General features: G+C 35.8%; 1 protein-coding gene across 5 annotated transcripts in view; it reads right to left on the reverse strand.

Moving 5' to 3' along the window:
• Window positions 1–19137, reverse strand: part of rims1b (regulating synaptic membrane exocytosis 1b) — a 106839-nt gene that overhangs the window by 37529 nt on the left and 50173 nt on the right. For all 5 annotated transcript variants that reach the window (XM_067402377.1, XM_067402378.1, XM_067402376.1 and 2 more), the window contains exons 5-13: window positions 12718–12758; window positions 12423–12533; window positions 9010–9109; window positions 8663–8786; window positions 8215–8261; window positions 7550–7668; window positions 7256–7386; window positions 6232–6403; window positions 5803–5956 (exon numbers count right to left, since the gene is read on the reverse strand). In XM_067402377.1, coding sequence (XP_067258478.1) covers window positions 5803–5956; window positions 6232–6403; window positions 7256–7386; window positions 7550–7668; window positions 8215–8261; window positions 8663–8786; window positions 9010–9109; window positions 12423–12533; window positions 12718–12758 — 999 coding nt within the window. The remainder of the gene's footprint in view (window positions 1–5802; window positions 5957–6231; window positions 6404–7255; window positions 7387–7549; window positions 7669–8214; window positions 8262–8662; window positions 8787–9009; window positions 9110–12422; window positions 12534–12717; window positions 12759–19137) is intronic.

A 19137-nucleotide genomic window follows, 5' to 3' on the forward strand; every position in this document is an offset into this window, starting at 1 on the left:
TTAAAATGTAGATTTGGAAAGGAAATTAATCATCTACCAATCAAAGTTGAAAGAAAATTAGAATAAGACCCAATTTAAACTGAGAATTCATGACTCATGCATCTGATAAACTTTTTTTTATGACTGCTCAAAGCACTAACACTGAACAAGTACAGTTTTAATTAATAAACAGAATTTAAATGGAAAGCACTCAAATATCTGCACTGTAGACATAAGCATGTAAATAAACATTGCACTAAATATCACTGCATAGAAAATTAACATAAATGTCATTATTAACTCCTCAATATTGAAACTGACTATTAAAATGATACTGGTGCAACTCTATAGCAGAATGTCAATCACATAGATTGCCCAGAAAACAATCAATCATTTTATCTTGGATATCCAAGATAAATTTATAGTTTAAGAACAATATACAGTGTTTACTGCAGGTCTGATAACTTGCAGTACTCTTATGTTAAAAAATATGCATGAAACATAGTATAAAACAATTTAAAATATCAGCCACAGCATATTCTTCTTTTATGCTCTAAATTCTATAGCAAGCTTTTCTACAGGCATGCAACAGAGGTGACATCCATTGTCATAAGACCCATATTAATCCTGTTAAATGCTGTAATACAATCTTACATTCACTTTTTAACCTCTTGCTATTGCAGCTTGACAACAAAATTAAACAGGTCTTATGAAGGTAATCAAAGTATGTTTTTATAGAGAGTGATTGACTTACAGAGTCATTCCTCCATAGTGTCCATGCACAATTCATGTGAGGTGTTTCTGTGGTTCAAATTAACACTCTACAGTATAGCCCAGCATAGGAGGAGAGAGACTGTATTCTGTACTTCAAAAACGAACACAACCTTCTTTATAATCCATTATTCTATTCTAACACAGCAATTTTCAACATACTCGTTCATCTTATTCTTTTATCTATGTGCCAATTAAGAATCATATTCACTTGTATATCAACTAATGGGATTCTAAACAACTAAAAGGCTTGGAGGAAGAATAAAAAACAAAAAAACAAACAAACAAACAAACAAAACAGCTGTATTCACTACAGTACACCTCTGCAGTAATATTAAGTGACATTAGCTTTCTCTCTCACCCTGTGTTGGGTTTCTACTCTTCAAAGTAATCATTGCCCCCACCCACCTGAGGACACTACTGTTATACCATCATCATAATCTGTTTCAATGATGCGATGAGATCCTGAGACACACACACACACATACACAGCATACAATTCAACTGCTGAACATAAAAACATGTATTATAACTGCATTATAACCTACATTCAAATCTATTCAAGTCTTATTTTCCTTTATAGTGTACAAAAGAAAAAAAAAATTAAGATTTAGTTCAAGTATGTTTTTTGTTGTTGTTATTGCTGTTGTTGTTTTTTGTCAGTTATGCTATTTTAAGTGTTACTTATTTTGTTTTGTTTTTGTATCAAAAAAAAAAAAAAAACCCTGTAATTTTCTCATAATATATATTGCGGAATCATCTCTTACAGTTTCTGAAACACTCCGATAAAGGATTCAGTCTCTGTCTTCAGTCTAGGGGCACTTTAATAACTTTCAGAAGTTTAAGTAATGGATCTTGATGCAGTTTTTCTATTATGATGTACTGTTAAACAATATATTAAGTTGAATTAATGCAATTCATTTGGGGGGTTAAAATAGGTCTGATTTTTTGTTGTTGTTGTTGTCTTCTTAACCTGAATAATTATTTTGGTAGCGTTGTTTGAGCATTTGCATGATTTATTTATACTGTAGTTGTCGATTTTGTTTTCATGTTTAGTATCTTCTTGTTCTGTGATTTCAGAATGCCTTTGTTCCTGTACTTGAAATTATCAGTTAGCTGCATTGTTAATCTTGTCAACAACATTGCTGATGGAAATGTTCATTAACAAAGTGTTTTTTGATTATGAGAATGACTACAAAGACAAGGCGGAAAATATGCATAACAATGATAATTAAATGTTTTTTTTTTTTTTGTTTTTTTTTTTAAGAAAACTAGCACAGCAAGATATTGACAATGCACATTTTTTTAACAGAAGAAAAATCTTGAAATAATATGATTGTTTCTAATAATACAATCATGCTGGGAATTGTTACGCTTGAGCTTTGCAGGATAAGCAATGAACACCAGTAAACTGAAGAGCTTAATTAACTCACCCAAATGCTCTTTCTGTAACAATGCAATAAAACCCATCTACCCAACATGTCAAATTAATAACTGAAGAATTCACAACATTGTATTACACTAGTTATAATGTTATTACAGGAGATCAAGTTTTTACAAATTCTGTTTCTTTTGTCAAATGTTGATACATGTTTAAAGTAATTTGATTTTAATTCTCATCAACAAAAATGTTATTTTTGTCACCTAAAATTAGTAAAATGTATGAATTTGAAACATTGACTAAATTCAAAGGCTTTTTTTTTTATTTTTTATTTTTTTTGCCAAAAGACAAAAACTATGAATAAAACAAACTAACAAAAAAACTGTTAAAAATTAGTTAGTTAGACTATTTCATGATTGTGGTGTTGTTAGTAGATTAGGAAAACAAGAACTTTGCTCTCCATGACATATACATTTCTCATAGAAAACATGAAATGAAGCACATAATATTGACCAATTTGAAACCATGTAAATAAAGGAAACAATTTGCACTTCTTTTTTTTTTTGCTACTTAGGAACTTTTCTAAAACTGGGGTTATGTATGCAACCTGGTTCCCTATGAAGGGAACGAGACGCTGCATCATGGCGTTGACGGTATGGGAATGCTCCTGTGTAAGCCGGTGTCTGAAGCATGTGTCTAAATATGCCAATCTGTTTGGCCGAACATATGGCTATAAATTCTAAATTGTCTAAAAAAGACAATTCTAATTGTCAGATTCTAATTGTCTGAAAAAGACGCACAGGTGTAGCATAGGTGCGGCAACGTGACACAGCATCTCATTCCGTTCTATTGGAACAGGGTTACATACGTAACCCAAAAACTCCCCTTTGAAGTGGAACTTTGATGCTGCGTCATGGCGTTGATGCAATGGGAACTTGAACTCGGACCTCGAGAGACTTGCGGTGACAACACAGCCCAAGTGCCCAGCCCTTATTCAGGAACAGTGGCCTCTTCCACAGCTGAAGAGCAAGTAGCTCACAACGCGTGACCCTTACAACCCTGGAAAGACGATTAAGCGGTTGAAAACCCCTGCTCTTGAGTCAGAAATGGAACTGTTTCATGTACAGCAGGCCCAATGGAATAATGTTGGCCACTGCTGCCATGAGACCTAGCAATCTCTGTACTTATAGAACTGAAAGCTCCTGGCCTAGCCTGCATCTCTTACAGTGGTTATGATCGAATCTACACATGCAGATGTGCCTGCATTGTGGTCAATTCCCACACTACCCATAGAAAAGTGATTCTCTGTTTTGGAGAAAGCACACTCTTTTTGAGGTTTAATCTGAGTACCAGACACTTTATTTGGGTGAGCCATGCTCAATGCCATGCGGCTAACTCTTCTGACTGGGCTAATATCAACCAGTCATTGATGTAGTTGAGTACAAGAATGCACTGGAGTCACAGTGGAGCCAGAACAGCATCCATGCACTTGGTGAAGATGCATGGGGACAAGGTTAGGATGAAAGGAAGAACCTGATATTGGTATGCTTCACCCTGTAAAGAAACCGGAGGAACTTCCAGTGTTCTGGCAATATCTCAGTTTAGAAATTAGAGCTGCCCACTAATTGTCAACTAATCGTTAGTCGATGAGAAGAGGCTTAGTCGACCAAAATTGGTATTAGTCGGTTAGACGCAGAAAGTAAAAAAAAAAAAAAATCCACAGGATGTGGAGAAATCATGTACGTTTGCCGGCGCACTGTGGCAAGCTTTATGCGTGCACTTGAGCGATGATTAAGCTAGGTATTATATAGGTGATTAAAGTCTTTATTATGATTTATATGGTTTATTAATATGAACGTGCACCCCTAGTAGAAACCCCTAGTAGAAATATGCATCATTTAGATCTATTGTCATAAATTAATCCTCTGATTGAATTTGGGACATGATGAGTTTGATGGTTAGTGTCTTAAACCTGTATGTCCGGAGAGTACGGTTCAGGCCCTGCAGATCTAAAAACGGATGCAACCCCCAGTCCTAGCATCTCTCTCTGGGAGGGGTACTCTTTCTATGTGCCCATTTGCACTTGCAGGGGAGAGATAGCCCGCAAGTGTCTCTTCCACCTAAGGCATTGCTCCATACCCATGCTTGCACATCCTGACCACCGTAGAATATGTCGAGGTGGCATGGGTATGTACGTGGGATGAATATGGGTTCTTTGATGACCTCAACACCTCAGTGTAGAGGTCAGGGAAGAATGCAACATGGCCGCAGGGAAGGTCATCAAGCTTGGAACGAATGATCGCTTACTTCTCATTTGGCCAACTGATCTTTAACTTGGCCACTGCTTGAGCAATATCCTTGAGAAGCTCCTCAAATGTGGCAGATTTAAGGAAACTGCTCTGTTGAATCAACCATCTGCTTGTCTACCTCCATCCCCTCAAAGTTATATTCAGACAGCATGAGTTCCTAATTTTGGTCCAAAGAAATCATAGAGCGAATGTATAGATCCAAAACGGGGTCCTCAGAGTCAGTAGAGACAGCAAGAGATAGTCTGTACTCACCCGCCTCCGCCAACTCGTCCTGCGATCCCCATGACCTGAGACACCACGCTGTCTTGGCAGCAGCGGGACCGAGCCACGAGGTGCAGTTGCTTGACTCTCATCCCTCAGGAAGAGAGCCAAGCAAGACTGGAGCTTAAGCTTATTGTAATTTCACAATCAGCCCCCTCAAGGACTAACCAAGCATGCTCCTAACCCACACAGAAAATGCACGTCGTGTGAGTCATCCGCTGTAATAAAGTGTGTGCACGAGGCACACATCTCCTATAGTTCAGTCCTGGCACTGTTTTCTAACTCCTGTCTAAAGACTTAAAATACACACACAATACAGGAACAGACATATGCTCAACAAGCATGCAGCTTCTGAAGACAAAGAAGCTGACCATGTGCATTTCTGGCATCTGCTTCGTTCCCATTTGCCTGGCAAGGCCAGACTGATATATCTTCTACAAGATATATCAGTCTGGTCAGTCCGCCCTCCGTCGCGATTCGAGTCAAGTGCAAACTGTACCGTGCAATCAGATTTGTTTATTTCAGTGATGCAAACAGCGTCACTCTAGTGCGGCGAAAGTCCCTTCAATATTTACAAAGATTGCGCACGGGAGACCCGAGAGTTTGTTCTATTCAGCCGTGAATTCAGTTTTAAATGACCAAAAATACATGAATTATTTACTTTTTGCTGTTGACTCTCTTGTCGCTTTGCTAACGTCATATCCGCCTTTCTCTGATTGGTTTACTCTGCTTCCTGTTTGCTCGGATTTGCTCCGCCCTAGAAATTGAATTGATCCAATGGCCGACCAGACTCATCCGCTGGTACAGTGGTGAGGCTGGATTTTCCAGGCAACGTTCCCATAGCATCAATGCCATGACACAGCATCAAAGTTCCACTTTGAAGGGGAATATCCTTTATCTAAACAGGTAATCAAGTCATCTAGACCCAAATTTTAAGACATTGTATGGTCAGTAGATACATTTCAAATTATTTTCAAAATTGTGTAAATAAATAAATAAAAAAACATGCAAACTGTTGCCTTCATTATTTAAGTTCTATGAACAGCTCACTTTTTACAGTGATAACTCACACTAGTAGCACATATACTAGCTTTTACTTACTTTGTAGTTTTTTACTAGGACTATCTCCATGAACATGTCTGCGGGGGAGGCAGGGGGATGGCTGAGGCAACGGTAGGGATGACACATCATGGGTCTGCAATTTGTACCAGTGTGGCTGATCATCCAATAAAGCTGTTTCCAGCTCAATCAGAATCTGGGCAAAGACACAGCCAGAAAGAGGAATTTGAACCATGATAGATGATTTGAACCTATTTGGAAAAGTAGCTGAAGGGTCCTGTACTGTATTGATGTTATGTTAAGTGAATCCAGTGGAGTCAATGGAATTGAACACATTACTTCAAACATGCACTTTCACTGAATTCACTTCTGAAATGAATTCATACAAATACATATTATATGTTGTTCTGAACCTATATATAGATACATAGATATCTTACTGTCAAAACAAAATAATTGAAGCACACACACCTCTCCAAGAAATTCACTCTCTTCTTCCTGGACTCTGGGCTGGTCCCAAACAGTGATCTCCAACATGCGCTCTCTGAAGTCTCTGCGGTGGATGTGAGAATACAGGAACGTCTGGTTCCATTTTGGCTCTGCACTCTTCTTCACAGTTTTCGTCCTTCTCTTGCTCTTGTCACTAGAGGAATGTAGTGTGTTTAAAAGAGTGTGTAGACTCTGCAAAACTTCTCTGTAAATTTCTATCAAAAATCAGCACAGAAAAAGCAACAAAAAGTCTGCAGATTCCATTTCCACCTGCTTATTATTCAATCTTTTTATACGGAATGCATTTTATAAACTCAGCATTACCCAAAATGGAAAATGCAACTCAGGTCTTACAGTACAAAGCTAGTGCACTGATAAATATATCATGAAAGAAAAAAAAAAATACAAAAACATTTCAAATACTTAAAAAAATAAAAATAATAATGTATTTGTGATGCCACCAATCTATTCAAAATTTGTAGTCTCTTATGCCCATAATGACCTTTGTCTTTGATAAAATCTTTATTTAATCAAAAAATACAGTAAACTTTAACATTGTGAAATATAATTACAATTTAAAATAACCATATTGTATTTTAAAGTATTTTTGAATGCAAATTATTCCTGTGATTCAACAAAGCTGAATTTTTAGCAGCCATTGCTACGGTCTTCAGAATCACATGATCCTTCAGAAATCATTCTAATATGCTGATTTGGTTATTTCACTATTATTATCATTTCTTATTATTATCATTATTGATTATTGCTTAATATTTTTGTGGAAACTGTGATACATTTTTTTCAGGATTCTTTGATGAATAGAAAAACATTTATTTGAAATAGAATTTTTCTGTAACAATTTAAAGTGTTCTTGCTGAATTAAAAATTGAAAATGAAACTTTTGAATGGTAGTGCATGCAAACTATTACCTCTTGAAAAAATATCTGTAAATTTAAATATATTTTATTTATTTATTTTTTTGTTTTGTTTTGGGTTTTTTTTTTACCTTCTATCAGGAAGAAAATACATTTTGACGTAGGGATTTCTGGGTCGTCCATCAGGTCGGGGAGGCAGTTCTCGTGCTTGTAGGACATTTACAATAAGCTGATGGCCCACTTTATCATACCATAATTTCACCTTGATAAAAAGAAATAACACTTTCTCAAATTTCACAAAATGTTGGCAATACATAATTTAAATGTGAGCTAGCAGATAAAATATGTCATGTCACCAAACCACCTTTTTTTCAGTTTAGAAAACAGGGATACATATTTTCTCTGAAATGTGGTTTTACACTTACCGACAGCTGGCCTGGCAGTACCAGAGGGAGGTCTCTCAACATCCCAGGACTAGTTGGTGACATTACAGAGATGGATGGACGGTCCATCTTTTGTGATTCATCTATAGAACTCGAACCAGCTGTAAGTTTAAATAGCTGACATGTTAAATGTGCAGCTGTGAAGATGTATTGCACGCTTAGTGGAGAAATGTTTTAATAACAAGGATAAAATTAGGAGTTAAATTGATAATTCATGCAAATATGTAAATTCTGTTATCATTTACACACCCTATTGCAGTTCATTTTGAAAGAATTTCTCATCAGTTTTTGTCATGTCATTCAGATTCATTTATTTTTAATTATTAAAAGTCAGTTTTACTCTTACTAAAATTATATATAATTTTATTCTATAAAATTAATTTTAGTTTACAAAAGTGTATAATTAAACAAAATATCCCCCCAAAAATATATATAGTATTGATTTAAACATGAATGAACATGTAATCTTAATTCTGAAATAATAACAAGGAGTACATTTGAAAAAAAAAAAAAAAAATTTATTCATTGTCAGTTTATAAAGAAATATTTTTTAATGTGATAAAAAACATTAACATTGTTAACATTGTTAATAACATGACTGTGAGTAAATGATGACTATTTAGTCGATGAATTTTCACAAAACTTACTTGATTCTAGAGGAGGATGTGATGTCCCTGGAAGTCTTGGTGTATCTCTGTAGGAAAATTGAAACACAGGAAAAAAGAATTTCAGTTGATAGATCATTATTTTTTCTCTCTGTCATTTTTTTCCTCTTGAGACATCATGGAAACACTGTCCAGTCAAAGGAAAGAAAAGGGAACCAAAGGACCACTTTAATGTAATGGCTGAACAGCTTTAACTGTGAGAGGAGGGTCTGGGCATGTAGGGTGACAATGGGACACTGTGAGGAATAATACTCTCAGATACTTTACTTACTGATATGCTCTATAGACCTTTTTCAAGAAGTTTTTGGACAGAATACGTTGAATACATCTTTAATGTGCATCAGGAAGAAAAATCATTGGAGTCAGAGGTTTGTTTTCTGTTATTTCATTTCCAAATCAGCTGTTGATTTTTGTGCTTTGTTTAGCTTACCCAATTGGTCTGGAAACAACTATTTCCACTTGAGGTGCTGACTGGGACTCTAGAATAATATTGTACACTTCCTTTTTAGTTGCTCCAGGCAAAGCCTTTCCATTCCACTGCAACACCTCATCGCCTGAAAAAAAAGAAAAAGAAAAAAAAAGAAACCATTTAGCACTTAGCGGTGTCCTGCAAAGACAGACTGACTGAATAATGAGCTGTGAAAAATTACATGTAGATATGCAACCAAAAATATCAACAGAAATCTATCAAAAGACATCCATAAAGCTATGGTCAAAAATATTTTAAAATCTTAAATAGTTATCTTACATAGTTAGCCAAATTTAAATAACCATTACCTGCTCGTAAATGGCCTACAATGTCAGCCAAACTTCCTTTCTTTACTTTGGTGATAAAGGCCCCCAGTCTCCCTGACTCCGTCATTTTCCCACCAACCACCTGGACAGGACAGATGACAGAGTCAACCATGTTTACTCACAATTTGCAATAACAAACTAAGTACTGTCCTTCAGCTTCTTTACATAGACCTTTTGTAAAGCATGGCACTATGTGTTGTTTACGTTCTGCTTAAGCGTCCGGTGTGAAACTGGCGTGATTTTGGATAAAATGTCTGCCAAATGCATAAATAGGATAACAAAATATCCAATCATTTACCAGGGATGACAAAACAAAAGAAAAAAATGTGTTTAGAATTATGTAAGTAAACGTAAAATAAGGAAATAAAAATATCAGGAATACAGACTGTATGAAAACACCAGAACAAGAACAGTAAAAAAAAAAAAAAAAAAAAAAAAAAAAAATACTTTTGAATAAGATTGTACAGATGATTATATCTCTTCATGGCTTTGTTTATCAGCTAGTTTTGAATAACCCTACACTTCAATTTTATAAAATGTTCCATAAAAAGCTGTATGAAAAGCAGTTATTTAGAATTGGTTCATTTTCTAGCTGACAGAATAGCTTTGGATGTTTATTTCATTATCATTATTCCCATATTACAGTTTATTATTATTATTATTATTATTATTATTATTCGTTTTGGTACTATTTTCACAAGATGAGCATTTTCAAAACCCTTAGTACAAAACTTAGTACAAACTGATCACACTTTTAACACAGCTAGTCATTCTTTCAAAACCTAGCAGATTCCAATCTCAGCTGGAGGCATAGTCAGCTGTTGATGTTTTATTCATTATATGGACATAGAGTAAAATACGACTCTTTGAATTGGTTTTGTTCAGTGTGGATGAAGAACAACACAGAGGTGCAGAGAGAGAGAGAGAGAGAGAGAATGTCTGGGCGAGGGAGAGGAGGAAGAATATGTGCTGGATTGTGCATCTCTTTGGATTTTTATAGATATTGTATCTATAGACATAGTTTCTTGTTTGCAAATTCCGATATGGATAACCACATGTAAGAAAGAGAGAGAGAGAGAGAGAGATTTGCAATTTGTGAACACAAAGCAGGATAGAGTACAAGGGAGAGGAAGCTGCCAATGAATGTGTAACATCAGATTGATCAGAGATGCATCAGAAGAAGAGAGACAGATGGCATCAAATACAGCATTTTTCATTACAGTATACCACACTGTAACTTATGCTTCATCTGTAAAGGTCAACTACAGTATAGATCCAGTGTGTTATCAAAAGGTGTGATGAAGTTATGAAATGTTCATGAGGTTTTGTGCTAGAACAGAGTTTGCTGCCAATATAGTAAATGTTATCACTATGTCACATGGCTGAATATATACCGTAGTTGACATTTATAAGGGTGAGTTACAGTAATGTGGCAGTATCTACCATGGCAATCTGTTTACAGTATCACGGCATACATACTGTAATGTAAAATGCTGTATTTGATGCCATCTGTCTCCCTTCTTCTGATGCATCTTTGATCAATCTGATGTTACAGTCTCTCTCCCTTGTACTCTATCCTGCTCTATATGTTAACAAATTCCAAATCTCTCTGTCACACAGACTCCATAGGCATAATGGGTTTTATACTGTACAAACTGTATATTCTATCCCCTACACTAACCCTACTCCATTTTCAAAAAAACATAATTTAGTATGTTTATTAATCCATTGCCCCCATAGGGATTGCTGGCTGGTCCACATAATGTAGGTGATTTCAGGTTTTACTATGTTTTACTATCATTATGGGTACCATTTGGTTCCCACAATGTAATATAAACCTGTACACACTTACAAACTCACACACACATACTACACTACTGTTCAAAAGTTTGGGGTCAGTAAGATTTTTTAATGTTTTAAAAGAAGTATCTTCTGCTCACCAAGCCTGCATTTATTTGATTGAAGATGCAAACAAAAACAGTAATGTTGTGAAATATTATTCCAATTTAAAACAGCTGTTTTCTATGTCAGTATACAGTAAAGTGTAATTTATTCCTGTGATCAAAGCTGAATTTTCAGCATCATTACTCCAGTCTTCAGTGTCACATGATCCTTCAGAAATCAGTCTAATATGATGATTTGATGCTCAAGAAACATTCATTATTATTATCAATGTTGAAAACATATATTTACATTTTTATTTAATAATGCTATGATGAATAGAAAGATCAAAAGAACAGCATTTGTCTGAAATCTAAATCTTTTGTAACATTAAACACTACCGTTCAAAAGTTTGGGGTCAGTAAGAATTTTAACTTTATTTTTGGGGGATAGAAATAAAAATAATCAATACTTTTATTCATCAAGGATGAGTTAAACTGATCAAAAGTTACAGTAAAGACAATTATAATGTTAGAAAATATTCTATTTTAAATAAATGCTGTTCTTTTGATCTTTCTATTCATTGAAAAAAAAATGTGTACACAACAGTTTTCAACATTGATAATAATAATGAATGTTTCTTGAGCATCAAATCATCATATTAGACTGATTTCTGAAGGATCATGTGACACTGAAGACTGAAGTAATGATGCTGAAAATTCAGCTTTGATCACAGGAATAAATTACACTTTACTGTATACTGACATAGAAAACAGCTGTTTTAAATTGGAATAATATTTCACAATATTACTGTTTTTGTTTGTATCTTTAATCAAATAAATGCAGGCTTGGTGAGCAGAAGATACTTCTTTTAAAACATTAAAAAATCTTACTGACCCCAAACTTTTGAACGGTAGTGTACACGGGAGTGCACACACTTTGAACTTAGTGGTTATCATCAAGATAAATCACTTATGTAAAAAGAGTTCATTACATTTGTTTATCCATATTGGAAATGGCAAACAATCTTCATAGAAACTTTGTCTTAATATCTTATTGAGTTCAGTTGGATTAAAAAATAGACAAATGTATTAAACTGAACGAGAAGAGATGAAAATCAAAAGTTCGATAGTACGAGCTTTATGAAAGGCAGTAACTGTGAATTAAACATTTATATGAAACACTTATTTTGTGTAGTGAAAAGAATACTTTGTGATTTTGTGTATTGAACTAGCACAATTATGCTGAAATGTTTGAAAAAGTGCACTTTTGATGATCTGTTGTGATATTAGTACTAAGAGTTCTGAAAATGTATCACTTGCTTGTGAAAATTGCGCCAAAGCAATTTAAAAAAAAATTCGTCATACTCGGTCACAACCAGCCCTGCTTCTTTCACCAGCTAAATTTCAATGAGCAATGGTAAAAGTGACCACACCTTTAGTGTAGTACAACCCTTCAAGTGCAAGACACAGACAATGTTATTAGCTGGTGTAAACTGTCATTGACAAGCTCACCTTCAGACCCAGTAGGGAACCGGCTTCTCGTGGCATGGTAGAACGCTTACTTAAAGTGATGCGGCCAATCAAATGATCTCCCTCTTTGGATGGCTGCCAGCTCACTGGATGCTGTGAGGAAACGAACAATGCTTTTTCAGACCCATTAATGTGGAAAATACATGTGATGACATATATTCATATAGTTCATCTACAGAAATATGCTATAATCAAACCACTTATGTGTCTGCTATTACGCCCATTTCCACTGATACATGTTTGCTATATATGATTGACATCAAATTGAAATACTTACATGCCACACAGTGGGATCCAGAGGATGACAGTCCCAGTCACCTGCAAAATTAAAATTGACATTATAATGGACATTATAAACAGTAATTAATCAATGTGTAGCAGTTGTAGAAGCATTTTTATGGTTTTAGTTTTAATTAACGGTACACCATGTAACTTTTTTGTTCAAAATGATCAAATTTAAAGTCAATACATCCTCAGTCCTTCTTCCAAAATGTGTTTTCGTCTTACCCTGATTCACTATGATACGCCTGTTATACATGTTTATATTTTAGACCTGAAAGAATGTTTTCACAGGAAATTTCGTACATACATCATATTTGCGTACATACTTTATGATTGCGTACACTTTGTCATATCCATAAATAGAGAACATTTACTCTGGCTAATTTGATGTGTGTATTGTGGGAGTGGCATAGGTTAGTTGTCACAACAAGTGAGAAAAGCAGACAGGAAAGAAACACGCTAAATCTTGAACCTATGGGGAATTTTAAAAGAACGCTGAATAGAGGAGAGTCTTCTGGCAAAAAGAGAATGCAACAGTGCTCGTAATAAAATGAGAGTCAACATTGGCTTGGCTTTTCAGAGATGTCTAGAGCTGAGGGATTTGAAATGTTCTAAAAGCAAAGAAAAGATGGTGTTTTTATTACTCAACAGGTGAGTAAGGTATTTTATTGAACAGATAAATTGCCATGTTCTCAAACAGAATTCATTGTAAAGCATTATCAATTGTGAAGAGTCATTTCATTATGGTTTGTTGTAGTGCTGTGCTGGAATTTATTTTCAATTAAGTGCTATGTCTATAAATGGGTAAAGCTACAGTAATGTCTTCAGCTAGTCAGCCAAAGATCATTGCCATCTAAACTGGTTATATTTCTTAAGCCTAGAAGTGACTATTTTATGAGCAGTAGGATAATATTGGTCTCTTTATATTTATCTGCATAGTCAAGATAAATTCAGAGCCAAAGTACAACCAAACCAATGTTCTTCAGCAAAATGCATGCAGTGCAACTGCTAGAGTGCCAATAGTTACAGTAATTTCTCACTGCTTTGTGAGAAATTAGTCTCTTGAATTCTGAGATATATGGGTCTGGTTTCACTTTATTTTTATGGTCCCTTTAACACATTCTGTTGACTATAAGTAACATTACACCTACGTGTCTACTAACTCTCTTTAGAGTGTTAGTAGAGTATTAGTAGACAGGTAGGGTTAGGGTTAGAATAAGCTGACACGTACTTGCAAAGTTACTTATAGACAGTAGAATGGGGGAACATCACAATAAAGTATTAGAAGATATTAAAAAGACAGCCTATTAATACTCTAATGAGAGTTAGTTAACACATAGTTGCAAAGTTACTTATAATCAACAGAATGTTCAAAAGGGACCATCAAAATAAAGTGTTACCATGTGTCTTTGCTAGCTTAAAGTTCAGATCCAAATAAGTTTGATCTTCAATCATTCTTCAGGCCTCACACAAAGCAAATAATAAACAATAATACTAAGGCTGTCAAACTAAATTTGGAGCAAATTTATGTGTATATAATATTCAATGTACAAAGAAGTATTTTATTTATCTCTCTCTGCCTGTCAATCATATTGCTGAAGTCATATGGAATAAATCGCATGTGTAATTTTGACAGCCCTAATCAAAACACGTGGTGGTTTAATGAAGCTCGGCATTTGACATTTACCATACATGAAGAGGGAATTTGGTAACATTTTGCATTAAGGTTTCATTAGTTAACATTAGTTAACTTCTTTAATTAACATGAACTAAGAATGAACAATACTTCTACATATTTTTTTTATTAATCTTTGTTAATGTTAATTTTAGCATTTACTAATGCATGATTAAAATAATTCTTTATATTAGTTAGTGCACTGTGTGAACTAATATGAACAAACAATGACTGTATTTTTTTTAACAAACATTAACAAAGATTAATAAATACTGTAACAAATGTATTGCTCATTGTTAGTTCATGTTAGTTAATGCATTAAATAATGTTAACAAATGACACCTTATTATAGGTGTTACTGGGAATTATCCCATTATATACACAAATGTATTTGATGATAGTCTCATACAGATTCACTAATGCTATAGAGTTGACTTAAAGGTGCCCTAGAAATAAAAATTGAATTTACCTCGGCATAGTTAAATAACAAGAGTTCAGTACATGGAAAAGACATACAGTGAGTCTCAAACTCCATTGTTTCCTCCTTCTTGTATAAATCTCATTTGTTTAAAAGACCTCCGAAGAACAGGCGAATCTCAACATAACACAGACTGTTACGTAACAGTCGGGGTGTACGCCCCCAATATTTGCATATGCCAGCCCATGTTCATGGCATTACACAAGGGCAGCCAGTAACGTCTGGATCTGTGAACAGCTGAATCATCAGACTAGGTAAGCAAGCAAGAACAACAGCGAAAAATGGCAGATGGAGCAATAATAACTGACATGATCCATGATATCATGATATTTTTAGTGATATTTGTAAACTGTCTTTTTAAATGTTTCGTTAGCATGTTTGCTAATGTACTTTTAAATGTGGTTAAAGTTACCATCGTTTCTTACTGTATTCACAGAGACAAGAGCCGTCACTATTTTAATTTTTAAACACTTGCAGTCTGTATAATTCATAAACACAACTTCATTCTTTAAATCTCTCCAATAGTGTAGCATTAGCCGTTAGCCACGGAGGACTATCAAACTCATTCAGAATCAGATCTAAACATCCAAATAAATACAATACTCACATAATCCAATGTATGCATGCAGCATGCATGACGAACACTCTGTAAAGATCCATTTTGAGAGTTATATTAGCTGTGTGAACTTTGTTTATGCTGTTCAAGGCAAGCGCGAGCTCCGTGGGCGGAGAGCACGAGAATTTAAAGGGGCCGCAGCATGAATCAGCACATTTCTAATTATGCCTCGAAAATAGGCAGTTAAAAAAAAATTAATAAAAAAAATCTATGGGGTATTTTGAGCTAAAACTTCACAGACACATTCAAGGGACACCTTAGACTTATATTACATCTTGTAAAAAAATGTTCGATGGCACCTTTAAGGGTGGCATATCACAGAGAATTTTTAGCCTTCAACAACAAAATTGAAAGATGTTTAAAATGCCAAACTCTAAACAAGATAATATATAGTCTAGTGTAAAATGTTATAGTTTCATTTGATCATCTTAATTGCATTCATAAAACTGTCATACAAATATACCATGCAGCACCCAAGAACACCCTCTGCACATACTGAATAAGACATGGGCTATTCCTTTGGCAATCACTGACATTATAAGCTTTCATCTAGTATATGCTTGCCCTAGTTATTAAAAATGAAGTCACATTAGCTCTGCATCTACCTTTAAAAACTCAATGCCAAATAAATTGCGTTACAAAAGCAAAACAGTAACTAAATGATACTTTGTCAGGCAATATTAATAAAAACGTGGGTCCCACTTTATATTAAGTGGCCTTAACTACTATGTACTTACATTTAAATTAATAATTTGATACAATGCACTTATTGTGTACATACATCTTTTTACATTGTACTTATATTTTAAAAACACCTGCATGTAATTACATCTGTAATTAATTTCTGTAATTACATTTATAATTACACTGTTGACCCATCCCTTACAACTTACCCCTACCTTTAAACCTACCCATACCACCAAACCTGTCCCTAACCTTACCCGTATCCCACCTCAAAAGCAGCAAAAGTGTTTTGCAATTCAATATGAACCCAATAAGTACATTGTACTTATTTTTTGATGTGAGAACATAGTAGTTAAGGCCACTTAATATAAAGTGGGACCAAAACTTGTTATGAGTTAGAACTCATGAACTGCATGAAAATTGTAAAACAATTACAGTCATTATTTTGCTCAAAAATTCTAATCACAATTATTAATCATGATTATTTGCATTTGAGACATTTTTTAAATTTAATAAGAATTATTATACTTTCACATAAGCACATATGTAGAGATCATAGAACTCATATGCAGAGTTTATTTTAACTCTTCTAGATTCTTGATTCATTATATTTATCATATGCATTAACACACTCTTAACAATATGACAACTGGCAAAACCTTAAGAAACAGTGAAATTACTCATATTAATTTAAGAAATTATTTAAATTATGTTCATGTTTTTCTATTAAAACAACAAAAACAACTTTGCATTGTAGCACAGAGGTTGCATATGTACATTTATTCAGCAACCAGAATCACAAACATTATAGTCGAGATCCACGTTTGGATTTAATACAGTTCGTCACTGAGAAGGTTTGCTTACAGATTTAGTTGCAGCAAACAGCACAAGCAGCCTTGTGAAGGAACACAGACTCACTGTATTACACATCATTCATTTGAGCTGAATATCACAATGGAGATCGATAAACTCCAATATACATGTGTATCAGTGTTTTTTTCTTCAGAGTTTTCAGTGTTTTGTCAGCTTACAGTTTTGTAGTGTGTGCTCAAAAGCACACAATAGGTCTCAGATATGAGCTCGGGATGTTGACTGAAGGATGTGTGAGCTGGAGTAACATGGACCTTCCAAATTATAAAATTACATGAATGTATGTGGAGAGGACCAGCCTGCTGCATCACATATTGGCTGTAGGGGAGGGGGGGCCTTGCCAAGGCTTGGAAGGAAGCAGCCCTTCTGGTAGAATGAACCCTAATACTTAGAGGCGAAGCTTGCCCACGTTCTTCATAGGCTAGAGCAATAGCATCCCTGACTCAATGTGACAATGTTTGCTTGGTGGTGGCCGCCCCCCTGTTTCGACCCCCATAGTAAACGAATAGTTGCTCTGACTTACACCACTGGCTAGTTTGGCGGTCATAGGTCTGAAGAGCATGGACTGGACACAGTTGGTGAAGTCTCTCCTGCTCCTGCATAGTGAACATGGGAGGACAGAATGCTTCAAGAGTGACTGGATGCACGGTCAAGAATGGAACCTTAGGTAGGTAGTCAGGATGAGAATGCAAAATAGCTTTCACCATTCCCAGGGCAAAGTCTAAGCAGGATGGAGAGGTCGGCAGAGCCTGTAAATCCACAATTATTTTCAGTGAAGTTATAAGCATGAGGAAAACCAACTTAAGGGTCAGAAGCTTGTCAGACACTGACTTTAAAAGTTTAACGTAGGGGTTGCACCGACTAATCGACTAGTCAACTTTAATGCTCTGCCATGATGCTTTAAGCATGATGTCGACTAGTCGATGGTCATGGCCTATAAAAGGAACAACAGGATCTTTGAAGTCCATCTTTACACTCCGTATCCAACAGTTAATGACAAAGAAATGCATACTCCGAGAGCACTTCACAAGATATGTTTGATTATACCATCTGGATGCTCAGTATTCATCGTATGAATGCATGTTTTAAACAACTTATTGTACAGGTAAGTTAGTTGCCATTCTGAACTGCTCGGCTACATAACACACACTGACAGTAGCGCACATCTGTGTGTTTTAGTTTCTTAGTAACTAAAACACACAGCATCACTATAAGTATAGAGGCGGTGCCAGGTAGAACACATGCAATCACTCACTCACTAATGATCTCTAACGAGCCACAAAAACCGTGAGAGTGATGGGGCATGTGCCTGCTTTTTCCTGCAGAAACTCCAGCACTGAAACAATCTGGCAGTGGACTGGGTCTGCATGCCGTGCAGTACACCACCTTTCAAAGACATCCCATTTAGTGGCATAGATCCTTCTTGTGGAGGGAGCCCTAGCACTGAGAATGGTCTCTATGACATCAGCTGAAAGCCCAGTATCCCTCAGTTGGTACCTTTCAGGGGCCAAACATGAAGGGGGCCATATATGCAGCATTGGGTCCAGACCCCAGGGGGCTGGGTGAATCAGAGAGAGGGGGTAGAAGGGACATTGCCCTGTCTCTTGAGAGGCGAAGAGGTCCACCTCTGCTTCGTAGAATCTTTCCCAGATTTGTTTCACTACCTCAGGGTGGAGTTTCCATTCCCTGTTCAGCACAGTCTGTCTGGACAGTAAATCTGCTCCCACATTAAACATATCCAGGGATATAAAACACCCTGAGGGACAGGGAACTTGTCCTGAGCCCAAAGCAGAATCTGCTGTGCTAGCCTGTTTAGACAGCACGGAAGCGTCTGTCGTTAGCATTTTACGATGACAAGATGCACCTAGAGTGGCACCCAAGGCGAGGAAACTGGGTCTGAGACACATAGAGAGGGTACATAGCCAGCGGCGCTTAACCCTTATTTGCCTTTGGAGATTGGCCCTTGGATGAAATCCCCTGGCTTTGAGCCCTATAGGGATCACCGTGGATGCAGCTGCCATGAAATCTAAAATTCTCTGATAATGATGAACATTAATGTCCTGACCTAGCCTGATGTTGCTCAGGGTGTTTT

The sequence above is a fragment of the Chanodichthys erythropterus genome, chromosome 12, assembly GCF_024489055.1.
Source record: "Chanodichthys erythropterus isolate Z2021 chromosome 12, ASM2448905v1, whole genome shotgun sequence".
NCBI lineage: Eukaryota > Metazoa > Chordata > Actinopteri > Cypriniformes > Xenocyprididae > Chanodichthys > Chanodichthys erythropterus.